General features: G+C 36.8%; 1 protein-coding gene across 4 annotated transcripts in view; it reads right to left on the reverse strand.

Moving 5' to 3' along the window:
• Positions 1–5418: 5418 nt before the first annotated feature.
• The window catches only part of si:dkey-19b23.8, a 69579-nt gene continuing 56453 nt past the window's right edge, over positions 5419–18544 (reverse strand). For 3 of the 4 annotated variants that reach the window (XM_039747015.1, XM_039747016.1, XM_039747017.1), the window contains 2 exons: positions 10534–11218; positions 5419–7561 (listed from right to left, as the gene is read on the reverse strand). In XM_039747015.1, the coding sequence (XP_039602949.1) occupies positions 7476–7561; positions 10534–11122 (675 nt within the window). In that variant the 5' untranslated portion in view covers positions 11123–11218 and the 3' untranslated portion in view covers positions 5419–7475. Of the gene's footprint in view, positions 7566–10533; positions 11219–18544 lie in introns of all 4 variants that reach the window. The other variant, XM_039747018.1, reaches the window with a different exon arrangement.

Raw genomic sequence — 18544 nt, forward strand, 5'->3', positions numbered from 1 at the left:
ATATACACGTGTACAAACCGGATTCCAAAAAAGTTGGGACACTAAACAAATTGTGAATAAAAACTGAATGCAATGATGTGGAGATGGCAAATGTCAATATTTTATTTGTAATAGAACGTAGATGAGAGATCAAACATTTAATCCGAGTAAATGTATCATTTTAAAGGAAAAATATGTTGATTCAAAATTTCATGGTGTCAACAAATCCCAAAAAAGTTGGGACAAGTAGCAATAAGAGGCTGGAAAAAGTAAATTTGAGCATAATGAACACTAATTAGGTCAATTGGCAACATGATTGGGTATAAAAAGAGCTTCTCAGAGTGGCAGTGTCTCTCAGAAGCCAAGATGGGTAGAGGATCACCAATTCCCACAATGTTGCGCAGAAAGATAGTGGAGCAATATCAGAAAGGTGTTACCCAGCGAAAAATTGCAAAGACTTTGCATCTATCATCATCAACTGTGCATAACATCATCCGAAGATTCAGAGAATCTGGAACAATCTCTGTGCGTAAGGGTCAAGGCCGTAAAACCATACTGGATGCCCGTGATCTCCGGGCCGTTAAAACGACACTGCACCACAACCAGGAATGCTACTGTAAAGGAAATCACAGAATGGGCTCAGGAATACTTCCAGAAACCATTGTCAGTGAACGCAATCCACTGTGCCATCCACCGTTGCCAGCTGAAACTCTACAGTGCAAAGAAGAAGCCATTTCTAAGCAAGATCCACAAGCTCAGGCGTTGTCACTGGGCCAGGGATCATTTAAAATGGAGTGTGGCAAAATGGAAGACTGTTCTGTGGTCAGATGAGTCACGATTCGAAGTTCTTTTTAGAAATCTAGGACGCCATGTCATCCGGACCAAGGAGGACAACAACAACAACAACAACAACATTTATTTATATAGCACATTTTCATACAAACGGTAGCTCAAAGTGCTTTACATATTAAAAAATAGAAAGATGAAAGACACAATTATAAAACAAAATAAATCAACTTTAATTGACAAGGACAACCCAAGTTGTTATCAACGCTCAGTTCAGAAGCCTGCATCTCTGATGGTATGGGGTTGCATGAGTGCGTGTGGCATGGGCAGTTTGTATGTCTGGAAAGGCATCATCAATGCAGAAAAATATATCCAGGTTCTAGAACAACATATGCTCCCATCCAGACGTTGTCTCTTTCAGGGAAGACCCTGCATTTTTCAACAAGATAATGCCAGACCACATTCTGCATCAATCACAACATCATGGCTGCGTAGGAGAAGGATCCGGGTACTGAAATGGCCAGTCTGCAGGCCAGATCTTTCACCTATAGAGAACATTTGGCGCATCATAAAGAGGAAGGTGCGACAAAGAAGGCCCAAGACGATTGAACAGTTAGAGGCCTGTATTAGACAAGAATGGGAGAGCATTTCTATTTCTAAACTTGAGAAACTGGTCTCCTCGGTCCCCAGACGTCTGTTGAGTGTTGTAAGAAGAAGGGGAGATGCCACACAGTGGTGAAAATGACCTTGTCCCAACTTTTTTGGGATTTGTTGACACCATGAAATTCTGAATCAAGATATTTTTCCCTTAAAATGATACATTTTCTCAGTTTAAACTTTTGTTCCGTGATTTATGTTCTATTCTGGATAAAATATTAGAAGTTGGTACCTCCACATCATTGCATTCAGTTTTTATTCACGATTTGTATAGTGTACCAACTTTTTTGAAATCCGGTTTGTATATATATATATATATATATATATATATATATATATATATATATATGTGTGTGTGTATATATATACACTGTGTGCACAATTATTAGGCAAGTGAGTATTTTGACCATATCATCATTTTTAATGCGTATATTCCAACTCCAAGCTGTATTAACTTGAATGCTTATTGGATTTAAGCACGTCAGGTGATGTGTATTTGTGTAATGAGGGAGGGTGTGGCCTAAGGAGATCAACACCCTATATCAAGGTGTGCAGAATTATTAGGCAGCTAGTTTTCCTCAGGCAAAATGGGCCAAAAAAGAGATTTAACTGACTCTGAAAAGTCAAAAATTGTAAAAAGTCTTTCAGAGGGATGCAGCACTTTTGGAATTGCTAAGATATTGGTGTGTGATCACAGAACCATCAAACATTTTGTTGCAAATAGTCAACAGGGTCGCAAGAAGCGTGTTGAGAACAAAAGCAAATTAGCTGCCAAAGATTTGAGAAGAATCAAGCGTGAAGCTACCAGGAACCCATTATCCTCCAGTACTTTCATATTCCAGAGCTGCAACCTACCTGGAGTGCCCAGAAGTACAAGGTGTTCAGTGCTCAAAGACATGGCCAAGGTAAGGAGGGCTGAAACCCAACCACCACTGAACAAGAAACATAAGTTGAAACGTCAAAACTGGGCCAAGAAATATCTGAAGACAGATTTTTTTTCAAAGGTTTTATGGACCGATGAGATGAGAGTGACTCTTGATGGACCAGATGGATGGACCTGTGGATCAGTAATGGGCACAGAGCTCCACTCCAACGTGGAGGTGGGGTACTGGTATGAGCTGGTATTTTTAAAGATGAGCTAGTTGGACCTTTTGCATTGAAGATGAACTCAAAATCAACTCCCAAACCTACTGCCAGTTTTTCGAAGACACTTTCTTCAAACAGTGATACAGGAAAAAGACCATGATTTTTATGCAGGCCAATGCTCCATCACTTGCATCGAAGTTCTCCACTGCGTGGCCAGCCAGTAAAGGCCTTAAAGATGAAGGAATAATGACATGGCCCCCTTCCTCATCTGACCTAAACCCTATTGAGAACTTGTGGGCACTTCTTAAACGCTAGATTTACGGGGGAGAAAAACAATACACCTCTCTGAAGAGTGTCTGGGAGGCTGTAGTCACTGCTCCACAAAAAGCTGATCGTCAACAGATCAAGAAACTGACAGACTCCATGAATGGAAAGGCTTATGACTGTTATTGGAAAGAAGGGTGGCTATATTGGTCATTGATTGATTGATTGATTTTTTTGGAAATGTCAGAGATGTTTATTTGTAAATTTTGAGGTGTTTGTTTATTATTCTCACTATAACAGATGAAAATAAACAAGTGAGATGGGAAAATTTTCATTTTTCCTTTAGTTGCATAATAAATCTGCACACTAATAGTTGCCTAATAATTGTGCGCACATATGTATTCCCCTGATGATGTTCACACTCACATTTCCGTTGTGAAACATTCAGGTTTCAGGTTTATTAACATTTTGGATTGACTGATAGCACTGGGTTTGTTCCATATTAAAATTAATCCTCAAAAATACAACTTGCCTAATAATTTTGCACACAGTATATATATATACTAGCAAAATACCCGCGCTTCGCAGCGGTGAAGTACTGCATTCAAATTTTTATTAAGAAGAAAATTAAACCTTTTTAAACTGTGGGACAATAAGCTACTAATTATTTGTTAAGGATCTCTTTGTATACCATGTTGTCAGTTCGGCCCTGCGGTTGTAATATGATCAAGCTGTGCACTGAGCTTACTCTTGAGCATGTAACTTACAGTTGGCCATGTGAACAGTAATCTTGTCTCAAATCTCACAGCTTGGATTGCTGCTGTCATAATCGGTTTGAGTTTCATGGTTTGTTTCAATTACGACAGTATTTGCAGGATTTGTTGTGTTGAAGTGACATTCGGCATCTGTCAAGCGTTGTAAGCACACAACCGGTTTCATCGATAAAATCACATCCAGCTTTTGAGAGTTTAAACATTCATAAACATCAAAGTGTCCACTACTGAAATCTAAGATGTTTAAGAGGCATTGGCGGTTGTCGAAAGGTGTAAAATATTTGGCCATTTCGGTACACTTGAAAGCGACAACCGAACAATTCAGCGGCAGCCATCAACTCACATGCAGAACCATAGGTGAAGGGCTTAAGCATTTCACTCTTCTAGTGCTCCTGTGTAGTATAATTATCTCCTGTACCGTCATCAGTCCACACCTTGAACCTGTCCCAGTCATTCAATACATAAGACAGAATGTTCCTCCGGATATCAAGAGTGAGCCTGATATGGCCGTGCAATATGTAACACAGAGAATGGAAAAGGTAGGCGCCATCTCCGGGCATGGAAACCACTCGGTATGTGACAGTTCTTTGATCGATAGAATTTCTTAAAGATGGGCCCATAAGTAACAAAGACTGTTGAAAAGTTCAATATGGCGGCCGACAGTGGCATCATACTACCGAAATAAGTACGTACATTGGTTTCAGTTAGTGGAGGAAGCCGCCTACCAAATTCGAGAAGATGGGGCCATAAATAAGAAAGTTCAACATGGCGGGCGTTGTTGACCGTTATGACCATTACGCGTAGAATTTCGAAATGAAACTTGCTTAACTTTTGTAAGTAAGCTGTAAGGAATGAGCCTTGCAAATTTCAGCCTTCTACCTATACGGGAAGTTGGAAAATTAGTGATGTTGGAAAATTCAATATGGCAGCTGACAGTGGCGTCATACCACCGAAATAAGCACGTACATTGGTTTCGGTTAGCTAAGGGAAGCCACCTACCAAATTTCGTGAAGATGGGGCCATAAATAAGAAAGTTCAACATGGCGGACGTTGTCGACCGTTACGTGTAGAATTTCGAAATGAAACCTGCTTAACTTTTGTAAGTAAGCTGTAAGGAATGAGCCTGCCAAATTTCAGCCTTCTACCTACACGGGAAGTTGGAGAATTAGTGTGAGTGAGTGAGGGCATTGCCTTTTATTAGTATATATAAATATATATACATATATACACACACATATATACATACATACGCACGCATCAAGGCAATTTGGCATCACCATGTTGAGAGACAGCAGTGCTAAGTGTTTCTACATTTTACTCAATGTATCCTTGGCAATATCCCTTCCAAAAAATGTCTACAGCTTTTTTAGCTATTTTTTAACCTGATAGATGGTTGTTCCAAAATCCAAAAGGCTTTTCCAGCATATTTTCAGTCAGCATGCAGTTCAGATGTTCCAACCCTTTTTGGCCATTCATAGTTATTTAAAACTGAAAATTCAGATTTGGAGCAAAAAGACTTGGCATAGCTCAAGTGAAAAAATCCTGCTGGGTACAAAAGACACTCGCAGCCAGATGGCGGGTTAACTGCTTAGGCCGAAAGAGTGGTCCCTGTGCCAGCCGAATGACACAACAGCTCACAAGTTGACTTTACTCCATGCATATGCATCACCTCCAGGAGACCGAGGAGTTTTAAAAATACTGGCATAAGAGGCCTTTTTAGACTGACACTCTTTGATCAAACAAACACTGAGGTACACAAAAGACTCGCCACCTCACTTTTGTTCACTGATGTCAGTTTTATTTAAGAAATTATGTGATAATTATTACAAAAACACAAACTCTTCATATATATTTAGAAGTGGCAGTTTAAAAAAAACTTGATAAAAAAACAAAAATACAAACATAAAGGGGATTGTGCTTCAAACATTATCTGAAAACTAAAATTAGATTCTTGTGGAAAAACAGAACTATAACTAATTAAAATGGTTTACATTTATTCAGAATACTCTGCAAGTGTTGAAAAAATTTTCAAACATCACATGCACTAAAAAGTGAGGGGCAGGGGTGACATTCATATAATACTGTGTGCATACTATACTACCCAACATACATTCAACAAAATATATAAAAACAGTTTAAATACTCTTATTTAAAATGAAACTTTATTTAAAAATTCATTCATTTTTAAAATGTGTAGAAGTGTTTTATGAGGACTTGAGGAGTACAAATCTTTTAAAACCCAGCAGGTTTGCAGGCTGGCTAATGAGCTCTGTTGTAAAATACTCTACACAGTAGAGGGCGACAAATACCAGTCAGAAGTACTTCACACTCGCTCAGTACGGAGTTGCTTTTTACATGTTGGGTAATACTTTTCATATCAAAGACTATGCTTAGCATGCAGATTCTGTTAAAGTTAAATAATCTATTATACAGCTTGTAAATGCAGCTGAAGTACGGTTTAACTATTAAAATGTGGTATCATCAGTTAATAATACATGTATATTTTAATATGCAAACTAGACTTAAAGTTCATTATGCTCAAAATATGTATACATAGATGAAGTGTATACATGTACATATAAAAGAAGATTTAAACCTTACTTTTCAAAAGAAAAAAATCTGCATGTTCAGAAATTGCATGCTAATGAAATTACAAAACTGACTCTCAGGTGCAAGCAACACAATATCCATTCAACTGCCAATTAATACTGAATTTTATTGTACTCAATATGCACATTTAGTCTCTTACACCCATGCAGTTTCTTAAGTTACAAAAAGGAAATGCAGTTATTTTGTGACATTTTAGTGATACTCTGAGCTTGTCTGAAAATATCATCAGCTTGTAAATGTGTCGAATTTGATGGCTTGACAAAGCAAATTATGTAATTTTAGCTTCTTACAAACAATTGCACAGAAGTTATACAGTAAATACAGTTAAATACTTAGATGTTAGGTGTTATATAAAAATATATATACTGTATACACATACACACACACACACACACACACTCTTGAAGGTACCTCAGAAAATACAGATCCACTTCTACTACTGCCTGACTCATCCAAATACATTATTAAATATGAATGAGCATAATGTATTTAGTCATGGCCTCTGGACCATACTGCTAAAATAAATAAAAGTTACTTTTCAGGGCAAAAATGCACCTTGCTTAAATCACTTACTGCTTGAAGTCAGCACGGGGGTGGAAAACCAACGACAGTTTGAGGTTACTTTTATGTTTTGTTAATTATTAAAAAAAAAGCAGAACTCTACCTACATTTCAAAATCAATGATGCTACCAGAACACATTTTTACAGAACATCCATGGCTTGGATATGCTAGTGTACTTCTATCAGACCAGCTGAAAAAAATAAAAAATAATGTCGTCAATGCGGTAACTCGGCTCACTAAGGCCGACAGATGTAGTGATCTGCTTCTGCTCTCCTGTTAGGTTACTTGTCCCCACATTCCTGAATTTGGACCAAGCAGGTTAGCCTTGGCGTACTCCAACAGGCTCAGCATATCTGGTGGAGGATTTTTAGGCAATTCTGCTATTCTATTAAAACAAAACAATGTCATAACCAAACAAAAGCGATTTCACATTATGATATTTGCTTCATCAAAAGAGATAATCACAAAATATTACAATACTGAATAGGTACACTGTAAAGAGAACACCTGTAAAATATTAAAAAGGGGCAAACCTTGAGATGACTAAGAAATGAGACTAAGCTTATCAGTCAAATTCTATTGCAATATACAAGACACATCTTGTTTATGTCAAAATAAGAAAATATATATATATTTCCTTGTCAATGAACTGACAATAGTCCTTAAATTGTAAGTGAAACCCTTTATTGTTTGATGTCATTGTGGATTTTGGTCCCCTTCATATTCCTTCATCATCATAAGGCTCCTTGGTCTCATATTTAACTTCCCAAACGGTTTTCATCCGTTATCCTCCTCATCCTCACTTTCGAGGGAACGCGTGAAATCTGACTCTTCCTCCAGCGAACTGTCTTCACAAAAAGAAAAACATAGAGGTTTATTACTAATCTTTATAAATGTATCAAAACTACACTTAACATTGTAATGGTAGTCACATATTATGCACATTTTGTAACTAACTTCAAAATAAAAGTCACACCTCAATTAAGAAAATGAATGTAGCACGACTAATGCGTAATCTAAACTCATGCCAAGAATTAGCTTTAATGGAATAACTCTAATTATACCACCTTTATTTTTCATTCAAGGAGATTCAGTATACTTTGGCTTGATTAATTAGTCACATTTATTTTTCATTATTATCAAATAAAGTAAACACCATACACCAAACTGCAAGAATTTACTGTATATACATGGTGTGACACAGATTAGCCTCTACAGCTGTAGTTGGTTTTGCATTTAGAAACATGCAAACATCCACCCAACCACCTTTACAGGAATGGGATTAAAGGAAGCTATACACATTCAATGCATACCATTAGTCCTTTGTTAGCAGTAGGCACGTAGAGCACAGTACACGCCCTAATGTCTGACTGCAGGTGATCATGCGACACAGATCAAATGTTCTGATTCAGCAAGGTGGTATACAAATTCCCCATTAAAAATACAGTAAGAAATGAGACATTTTATCCAAGAGATTCACACTAAAAACTTCACATGTTACAGGTTTCAGCCAGCACACAAACATACTGCAGTTGCAAAGCAGTAGAAAACTGAGCCATTATTATCTACAGTACATACGTACACCCCTACAATGGAGTTTAAAGCCTAAGTCACGAGAGTGTGAGAGAGTTAAATAGAGAAACATCTAAACGACAGTACATATAAAGAAAACCTTTAATGTTTTTGCAAAAGATACATGTTTAACCTTTGGGGAGCCAATGATGATTGTTGCTACAAATGTGAAACCGTACCCTGCTAAATCTTGTCCTTGGAGAGGTTTTAAATGCACAAGACAAAGGGCACAAGGTATCATCAGGCAAACTGTTGCTTTTTTTTTCTTTCCCCAAATAAAATAAATAATACACAGATCTGTTTCACATGTATAAAAGAAATAAACAGTTAATAACTATTTTCTAACAGTAAAATGCCATAGCTTTGAGTCATTTATCAAAATTACCAATATCTGCATGTGTGCCTTGCATTCTGTATTAGATGTCACAGTTCACAAGACTGTGCGAGTTACTCTTGGACCTTGCAAATTAGGCAAGGAGGTTCGCACAGATATTCACTGATAGAGATCAAATAAACCTAAACATTTCTGTCAGGCAGACTGGGTAACATGGCAGCAGTGTAGTAGTAGTGCCACTTCATAGCTCCAGGAGGTTGAATTTGCCGCTGGAGTCTCCCTGGATTGTCCATCTACATCCTAAAGACACAGGAGTTTGTGCCAAGTGTGCTCTGCGACGGACTGGAGATCTTTCCAGTGCTGGGAGCATAACATGATTCAACAATGCTGGTACTGGGTCCATCTCATGCTGCCTTAAAATGTTGTTTCAGTGGGTTTAGAAACTAGACTAATAAATGTAAGTTATTAGGAATTTTTAACCTGTAAAGTGCAAAACTTTGAGAAAAAACAAAAAAAAAAAAAAACTGTAATATGTAGACTCAAGTTATGTCAATCGGACTTAAATTAAAAACTACATACTGTATACTGTATATGTTTGGTATCATTCTTTTCAGAATTTATCGAACTTTTCCATTTTTAAACTAAAAACTATCAAGAACTTAACGTCCCGTGACACGAGACTTCGTGCCAAAAGATTTAACCACGCCCAGGGCCGGAAATAAAAGACAGAGTAGGACAGTAGACTTTTAATTGTTTGAAGCGCTGCTCGATATGCAGATCACACGACCCGGCATGGCAGCAGCTGACTGAGCAAAGAGGAGGTTTTTTTTTTTAAAAAAAAACAAACAAAAAAAAAAAACTATTTGTTTCCAATTGTATCACCGTTTAAGAGGTGTTTTTGAAAGAGCAACTGTGTCACCTTGGGGTGCGTTCAGCCCCCCTTCTTCACAACACGAGTGGCAGAGATATGAAGTGGCTGGCACATAGTGCAGGCCGGGGGGTTGGCGAGCGAAGCAAGGAGGCGAACCCCCTAGTAAAACAATTTTTTTTTTTTTTTTTGAGAGGAAATGGTGGCATACACTGGATCAAGGCAGAATATATACACTCTAGTCTCCACATAAACTCATGGAAATTGAGATTAAAATAAACTTAATCAAATAAATTGTCATGTGCTTATTAAACCATGATGCCACTTAGTTTGCTAAAAATGCACTTTGCATATAGTCACAAAGGTCCTACTGTATAATCTGTGGTATAATTATATAGGTTAATGGACTTGTTTTACAGATAATGTAATAAATTCAACAAAGGAATTACAATAGGACCCTTTATGAAAGCCCTCAGCCTATAAAGTAAAGGGGCTGACTCTATCATCCGTTTACTTCATGTTGTGCTGACTTAAGTACACAACATCATTTTGGGATTGTCCAGGTAGAGAAGTTATGGTGGGCGACTGGTGAAATACACAGTATTTAGGAAACACCAAGCAGCCAAACCACCTCTTGGATTCTAAAAATCAAAAATTAAGTTAACATTTTTACCACAAGTGCAGAGTCGATGTGTGCCAATTAAGAATTATTTTCACAGTCATCAGAAATGTAGTAAACTGGATCAAAAGAAAAATGTACTGTTACGCAAACATAATATTTCAGAGAGAAAGACAAAAAGGCTTTTTTTTTTTTGACAAATTATTTTTAAATTGCTGCTGGTAATGGTAACAAAGCTGTATTGTGGGCAAGATCTGTGGGCCAAACTAAAGCAGTGAAAAACCTCTGAGGGCAACGTGATTCATGGTATTGATATTCACCATAAGCTTTAACCTGGCTGTGATAAAAATAACTAAAATCTGTTTTTGTTGATTATTGCATGTACAGGAAACAAGGTACCTTTCATATTTTGCATGAACTGACCTCTTTGTAGGCTAGAAGCCACTGATGGATTCCTCTCTTCTTTGGAGACTTTTCCTGAAGCTTCTACCTTCACCACAGCCTCCACTTCATTCCTCTCTGCCAGCACAGTCTCCTGCCAGTCATTTAGAGCTTTCTCAAAAGACTGCCCCAAACAAGCAGTTATTGCTTTGGCTCGTTTAGCTTTGCTGCACCAGAATACTCGACACTGAAGCTGTTGGCCCCGATTTTTACATATATACAAGAAAATATTGGGTCGTGTAGTGTCTGCTGCACAGTAAGCAATGTCATGAAGGTAAGTCTTGGTTAACTGTCTGCCTGTGGCAATCTCCTTAACTTCCAGGTAGCGTGGGCGAACTACAAGTGCATGATCTTTGGCCATCTTGTCAGGTAGCCCCTCTAGCAGTCGGGTAATTGCTTCCTCAGCTTGATCCACTTGAAGGGAGTAGATCTTTTCCATACCTAGGTAATGCACTTTAAACAAAGGATCACCATGGGAGAGACTCTCAGTGCGGTCTTTGCTGAATTTTCGGCGCAAGGCTGCTGGAGAGTTGCGAAGGGTCCTCATGAGGCGAAAGCTGCTTAGTGCCATGTGGCCTGATGGTCCAGTACAAGTCTGCAAATCTGAAGGTGAAGTCCTCTGCTTTTAACCTGTTGACTGTCCAATGTTCTAGCCTATCCATGAACTCTGGTGGAAGTAAAACAAAATAAGTCAGTTTATCAAACAGATTTTAAAAATGAAAAGCAAGTTTAATTTTTTATCCATCTCAATATCTGATGTGGCATAAATAGTTACTTGGTTTACTTAGCTATTTTTTTTCCTCTCCTCCCATATCCAGGTTAAAATTTATACCCTACGTCTCCAGAATTTGTATTCACAGTGGTCAGCAATGTCACTTCACAGATCCAGATTCCTGGGGTTCAATCCCATACTGGTGGTTGTCTGTATAGAGTTTGCAAGTCTCACTGTGTTTTATCTGCTCCCAGCTATTCCAGTTTTCCTTCCACATCCACAAACATGCAAATGTAAGGATAGATTGGCATTTTTAGATTGGCTACATGCGAAAATGAGTGCAAACGTGTTCATAATTGGTTCCAGAATTAACTGCTACCCTGTCCAAACCTGTTTTCCTGCCTTGCATCCAGTGTTGTCAAGGTTAAGCTCCAGCACCCTGAAATGGAATAAGTGGTTTTGTAGAGTTGTCTTTTCTGCTGACATGCAACACCCTCAACAAACAACTCTGTTGATGTTGATGATTAAACTGCATTTAATCCTACAATTTATATTCCACACCAGCTACACAAGGACATTAATAACATTCTGTTTATTACTACAAAAAGTATGTGAAGCAAGTTTAAATATATCTAGGTTATCAGGCATGTATTTGCTATGCTATTTGCCACTTTGACCTTCTCTGGTCAGTCTCATCCCAGGAACTGTGTTTGATACATTGTGAGTGGGACAATCTGGTATGGCAAACATTGCCCACTTAGCCTACATGTACCACAATGCAATGCTTGGCTGAATGTGCTACAGGAAGCTTTTTTTTTTTAAGATAGATAGCTAGATAGATACTTTATTAATCCCAAGGGGAAATTCACATAATCCAGCAGCAGTAATACTGATACTATTTAATTTAATATTGTTTTTTGTAATAAAAATGCATGTAAAAGCAGACAATAAGTTTGAGTAATGTTAGCATTTACTCCCCCGGGTGGAATTGAAGAGTCGCATAGTGTGGGGGAGGAACGATCTCCTCAGTCTGTCAGTGGAGCAAGACAGTGACAAACATCTGTCACTGAAGCTACTCCTCTGCCTGGAGATGACACTGTTAAGTGGATGCAGTGGGTTCTTCATGATTGACAGGAGTTTGCTTAATGCCAGTCGCTCTGCCACAGATGTTAAACTGTCCAACTTTACTCCTACAATAGAGCCTGCCTTCTTTTCAGTACCTTTTTGATTCTAAGCCATGCATGACAGCCTAACCAACATTTTTTTTTCTTTGCACCAGTTTTAAAACAATATATAAAGAGGTCCTGTTTATTGTCTATGCTATCTTTAAACATTTTAAACCCAATCTCCTAGGTGGAACCATTTGTTTTAGCATAGATTTCAAATGAATACTTTAAGTGAATAGAGCATGCCAAATTATGCGACTAAATGCCCAGTATATCGCACATTCCAAACTAGATTAATAAACAGGATCAACTGAAGTTCCCACTGAAGTCTAAATATTTGCCAAAAACGAAAAAGACAGTAGATATACAGGATGCAAATACCACCTGTATCATTATGAACTGTGATCTGAAAAGCAAAATTAATCAGTGACTAAACTGAAACAGTCCATTGTTACAGTGTCTGTTCTAGACATGGAACAGGATACTTGCGGTTACTAGGCAGTCACTTCATTGCCTCCATAATCATTTGCATGAGGGGCATGAGAATTGGTTATAAGATTTATCTTGTTGGTTGAACATGAAAATAAAAAATTCACAGTTCTCTGAATATGTGACAATCCCACAAAAAAAAAAAAGTGGGTGTGCATCTCTATAAAAATATTCTAAATTTGATAAGAGATAACCATTTAGTACATCAAGCTTGTTTGGCAAGTGATATGTAGGATAAAGAAAGAATCGACTTGGGCATAAAGCAGTACACAGAACTCTACAATTGACTTAATGCTATCAAATCTAATCACAGAACATAAAATACATAGTAGAGGATCAAAGGTCAGCCACAGCTTACAATATGTAAATATCAACTAAAATTACTGATTATAAAGAATTCAAAACTAAATTCATTCTGTGTCCTTGTTAATATATGACTAGTGATTATTTTGTTTTGTTGTCAAGAAAATCAAGTACAATCTAAAATTAACTCTGGATATCTGAAGGTTAATTTTTATTATAGCCTTATTTCTACTGTATCTGTTTCACTGCATATACATTTTGAAAACTTAAAAATTTGGTCTAAAAGAAGAGTCAAGATAAAAGCAGTCCAAAAATGTAGACTCCCATGATGGTTCTTAGTAAATGCAGTGGAAATTGGCCTAGAACAAGAATGCAGGGAGCCAGGCCTAGAGATGGTATCAGCCTGATGAGCACCTGGTTACCCATGTAGCTTTGTCAGGCTAAGAATATAGAAGCCCCATGGAACCTTGCTTGTGAGCACACCACACAAAAAATGTAGTGTAGACGTTAGATGTAATGCTAGACATAGGTGACACAAATACAAACTAGACCCAGCTCACAGCATGTGAGACATAACTACTCTGGCATTGCAGGTGCTGGAGGCTATGTGGCTGGTTGAAAACCATGGGCTAAATATAATCAGAAAATGTTGGCTCTAGAAACAGACTTAAGTGGGGAGGGTTCTCCTCTCTCTTACAATTGTGCTTCCCCACAGGAGAGGTGTCATGTAGTTAAAGAGTTTGAATGCAACTTTGATGTGCCTGAAAGGTTACTGCCGAATAGTCTTACTGAGAGAGGTCAATGCTAATGTTGGTAATTGATAGATAGACCAGGAAAGGCTTTACATTGAAGTACATTCAGACTGATCAGAATCAGAGTTGTGAATTGCTGCTACTATAGATTTCTGTACTAGTCACAGGCTGTCCATAACAAATAGCACATTCAAAAACAAATCCACCTGATACATGGATCATCTTAGATAACGTGTCATCTGATCTGCTGACATATTATGTGGAAAGTACATATAAGTACATATACATGTAAATAGGGGTATTGTGCTGTCAAATTACTTCCACGTTTTGGCAAACTGGCTTAGACAGAAGGTTCCTAGAGCCACCTTGCCTGGAATATGCATTTGAGTCTTCCAGAATGCAGGGAGCCAAGAGCTTATTCAAATAGTACTATTTGCAAAAAAGGGACTATGCCTAAAAAGGCAACTCTCAATTGGCCAATTTAGAATAGCCACTCAACTTAATATAGAAATTTCTGTGATGTGGAAGAAAACAAGAATAAAATGGAGACTAAGATAATGTGTCAGGCAGGAAACATGGGTTCCTAAAGCTTTAAGGAAGTTGTGCAAAAAACTGCACCACTATGCCTCTCTACAATAAAATATTCTGAGCAGATCTGTGTGGATTGACAACTGAAGCTTTGGAAACGTTATAAAATAGCATCACCTTTCCTTAAAACTATAGGCCACCATTTCTGTCTTTTATCCAGTACTATTAATAAATATAATACAAAAAAAAAAAACAACTTTTCTGCATCTTGTCCCAAGTCCTTGTGTAACTGCCACTTTCTTCTGGAACACTGGGCCATAGCCTGAACCCAAATACTGCATCATTATTTTCTGCACAACAGAGCTTTGGCTCCATGCAAACCTAGTTTTATATATGTCTCCATATAGTGTATAGTACATAAAATAGAAGAATATATGTAGAACTTTTGCCGGAACTTACTCTTCTAAGATCCCACTTAACTGAATGCATGCTTATTGAAAGCCACACATTCAAAATACTTCTCAGGTTCAGTTTAGTACAATATACATTCTAAAAAATCATTTAAACTGCAAAATCTCCTATAGCCATTACCTTAAAATGGCAACAGACCATACTCAATACTCACCAGGAAGTCAGCTACTCTGAAGTGATTGTAAAAATGTAGTATGGTAGCAGTTGGTTCGAAGTTACGTTATAACAAACTGACTTGGTTCTCCTCTGTAATCTATTCTAAGTAAAAAGGATATCGAATTTGAAACAACAGTGTGATACAGCAGTGACATAAGCCACATTTTCAGCCAGTTCTTGGATTTGCTTGGGTATGGATTCAATGTGTTCCTAGGGCAAATGAGAAAGCAATCTGCCACTGTTTAAAAAACTGCCATGCTATATACCATTCTTGTTAAATTTCTTTTGATCTAGAAATGTTTTGAAAAAATGGCAGCTTCTCAGATAAACCTTTTTGTAGTGGTCAACAATGCAGGTAAAAGACACTTACAAAAATGGAAAAGTAATGTAAATTTGCTTCAACATACAGCAAACAAACCTGCAAACATACTCCTACTCTTCAAATATTGTTGAAGGAATAAAGAATTTACTTCCCTGAACATTTGGACCATTTAAAATGTAATACACATATACAAATAGATCTATGGGGGTCCTTTGTTTGCAAATTTGATTTCACACAATACTGATTTACATACTAATTGCCTGACTGGGTAAGGGACTCCAATGTATATAGTGTGTGGTGGAATGTTTAATATCCCTTTTGTGAATTAGGCAAGGGGACAGTTTAGTCCTTACCACACCTCTTCCTTCTTTTGTTTGTTCAAATTTTTAACTTTTTATCTAGCCAAATCATTGTTCTAAAAAATAAAATGTGTTTTTTCCTTTTTTGAACTGAACAATTTACATGCTCGCTGTTAAACCATTAATATTTGCCACAGGATTAGCATAAACAAGTTTTTCCCCTTCTTCAACTCTTAAAAGACATATGGAAAGAATGAGTGTTATTTTCTAACAAACGTACAATTTTTCTGTAGACAGTACTGCATTATTACTGAAGGCCATGACTTGCAACCACATATCTGTGTATATCCCATAGTATAATTGTTTATGTATCGTTGCAGGATGTGCGGACGGCTTACAATATTTTTTTGTGATCTATTAAACAGCACCCTTCTTGTTGAATACTCTTTCAAAAAAATAAACAGTATGAAAAGCATTTTTAGGACACCTGTATGCTTTGCCCATAACTGTCTTAGTAAGTGTGCAAAAAATAATAATAATAATAATAATAATGCAAAACAAAACTAGCAAATTGTTGCCAGATGTACTTGTACAAGTCTCATTATTCAATCTAAAACCATGTTTACCAAATATTTCAGCAAATAGTGTTCATTTGTGGAAACCAACCTAACATTAACTATGTTAGACTAAAATATGACATATGAATATTTTTGTGCTCACTTTGTATTAAAACAGTATTAAGACTGTAATAAAGCTTTGATATAAGAGGGCCTCCCAGTACACTATCTAGTAGAATCTCTATAAAAAGGTAAACTAACGCCTTATGCTAAATTGAAAAAAGGCCTGTTCAACTTTGATTGATATATAGAAACCTTACAACTGAATGCTCCTTTTGTTTGAAAGTTAGAACATTATTTTCAAACACGTTTAATATGTGCACACAGAGACAAATACTTGCATGTATAAATCATACACACTTTTAAAGGTCATCTTCTAGAACTCTTCCTTACTCAGGGAAAAACCAAGGGCACAGGAGACGGAACCAAATAAAACGAACAGGAAAACACAATACTGTTTTTATACCATACGAAATAATGCCTAAATACTACTTGTAATAGAATTCAAACACAAACAAAGCAATTCTATATTAAGCACTGAAAAACACAACACATGGAGCATTATACTTCGAAAACTAAAAATAATTAAAGCAACATGTCACAAAAACTTAACTAAATCTAAATAAACCACAATCAAATGGAACCTGTGTGTGTACATCAATCTTGATCAATAGGTAACAATAAATCATTTTTCTAATTTTAAAAGTTCACAATAAATAGGTAAAATTTGATACAGAACATATTTTACAATATAGAATATGTATTATATCCTAGAAGTTTAGAGACATTTTTGGCACTTATTTTTTTTTATTTAAAGTGGCTGATGATGTTGTGTTCCCTCCCTGCCTTGTGCTTGGGTCTGTCTGACAATGACAAACACAACAGGAAATGGTAAATGAAAGAATCCTCAACACAAGCATTTAACACATCAGGCCAATTTTGAATCAAAGATGTCTGAAAGTGTTTTTGTGCTTTGTTATGCATATTATAAAGACTCATTGAATAAACCGACCTTTTGGCTTGCATAGATAGGGGAAAAATAAAAATCCTTGTCTTCTGGTGGGGTTATGTTCCATTTTAACACTTAAGGATAAAATTTACTATTCTGTTATCAGGACCCATTTTTTCTTGTATAGTTGGAATGTAAAAACCATATGCTTACTGGAGAAGCAAAGGGTACTCTCACTAGGAACGAGCCCTGAACATGACAGAATTCCAATGCAAACAGCGAAGCATGCTCAGACCAATAAAACTGCGAGTTCCTAAACTATTTTATCATCGGGTTTGTTTACATTAATGACATTTTCTACTGTACAAAATTAATTATGTGGAACAAAAAAAGTTACTATGACAGAAAATTTAACCTAGTTGAACATTTCCTCAAGAAATATTATAATACTGAATTTGGGTATCCAGTGCTTTATTGACAGTTTCCAACAGGTTTTGACCCTGAAGTTAGATTAAGGGATTTCATATCATGGATATTATGGGAATTATATAGACATTTTACTTTAAATTTCCATTTATTCACTTAGCAGATGCTTTATCCAAAGTGACTTATAAAAGAGGTCAACATAACCGAGTAAACATCAGTCTATTTAGGAACAAGTGCCACAAGACAAGGATACAAAATTGACCATCACAAGTGAAGAGCTATAAACTAAAACAGAAAAACACAAGACCGATGAATCTTTCCTTGGTTACAAGAACCTATCATAGCCATTATTAATCAGACAGATATTCACCAAACAAGACAGTCTTCAAAACACTTCTTAAACACGTGGGGGCCAGCAGTTCAGATAAAGGTTGGCATTTCATTCTCTGCATGTGAAGAATCATAATTGAGGTTTGATGCTATGCACTAAATTATATAAAATCTTCTCTGACAACACATTTTTTTTTATCTATTTTATATCCTTCAGTGCTACATATTATATAGTGCTCTCCTTATCTATTATATTGTGTTTTTTCACACCTGGTCTATTGAAGCACCCGTTATACATCATCTTTCATTATATAGCACCCTTCCCAATGCCTCTATTACTATGACATATAGCATCTTATCTATCATATAGCGGCATGTCTGTTTATTAAAATGCATTTTTCATACTAGCCAAACCATTGTACGGGTCTTTTCAGACCTATTAAACATATAGTGCCTTTGATTTATTTATTGCC

The sequence above is a fragment of the Polypterus senegalus genome, chromosome 3, assembly GCF_016835505.1.
Source record: "Polypterus senegalus isolate Bchr_013 chromosome 3, ASM1683550v1, whole genome shotgun sequence".
Classification (NCBI taxonomy): Eukaryota; Metazoa; Chordata; class Cladistia; order Polypteriformes; family Polypteridae; genus Polypterus; species Polypterus senegalus.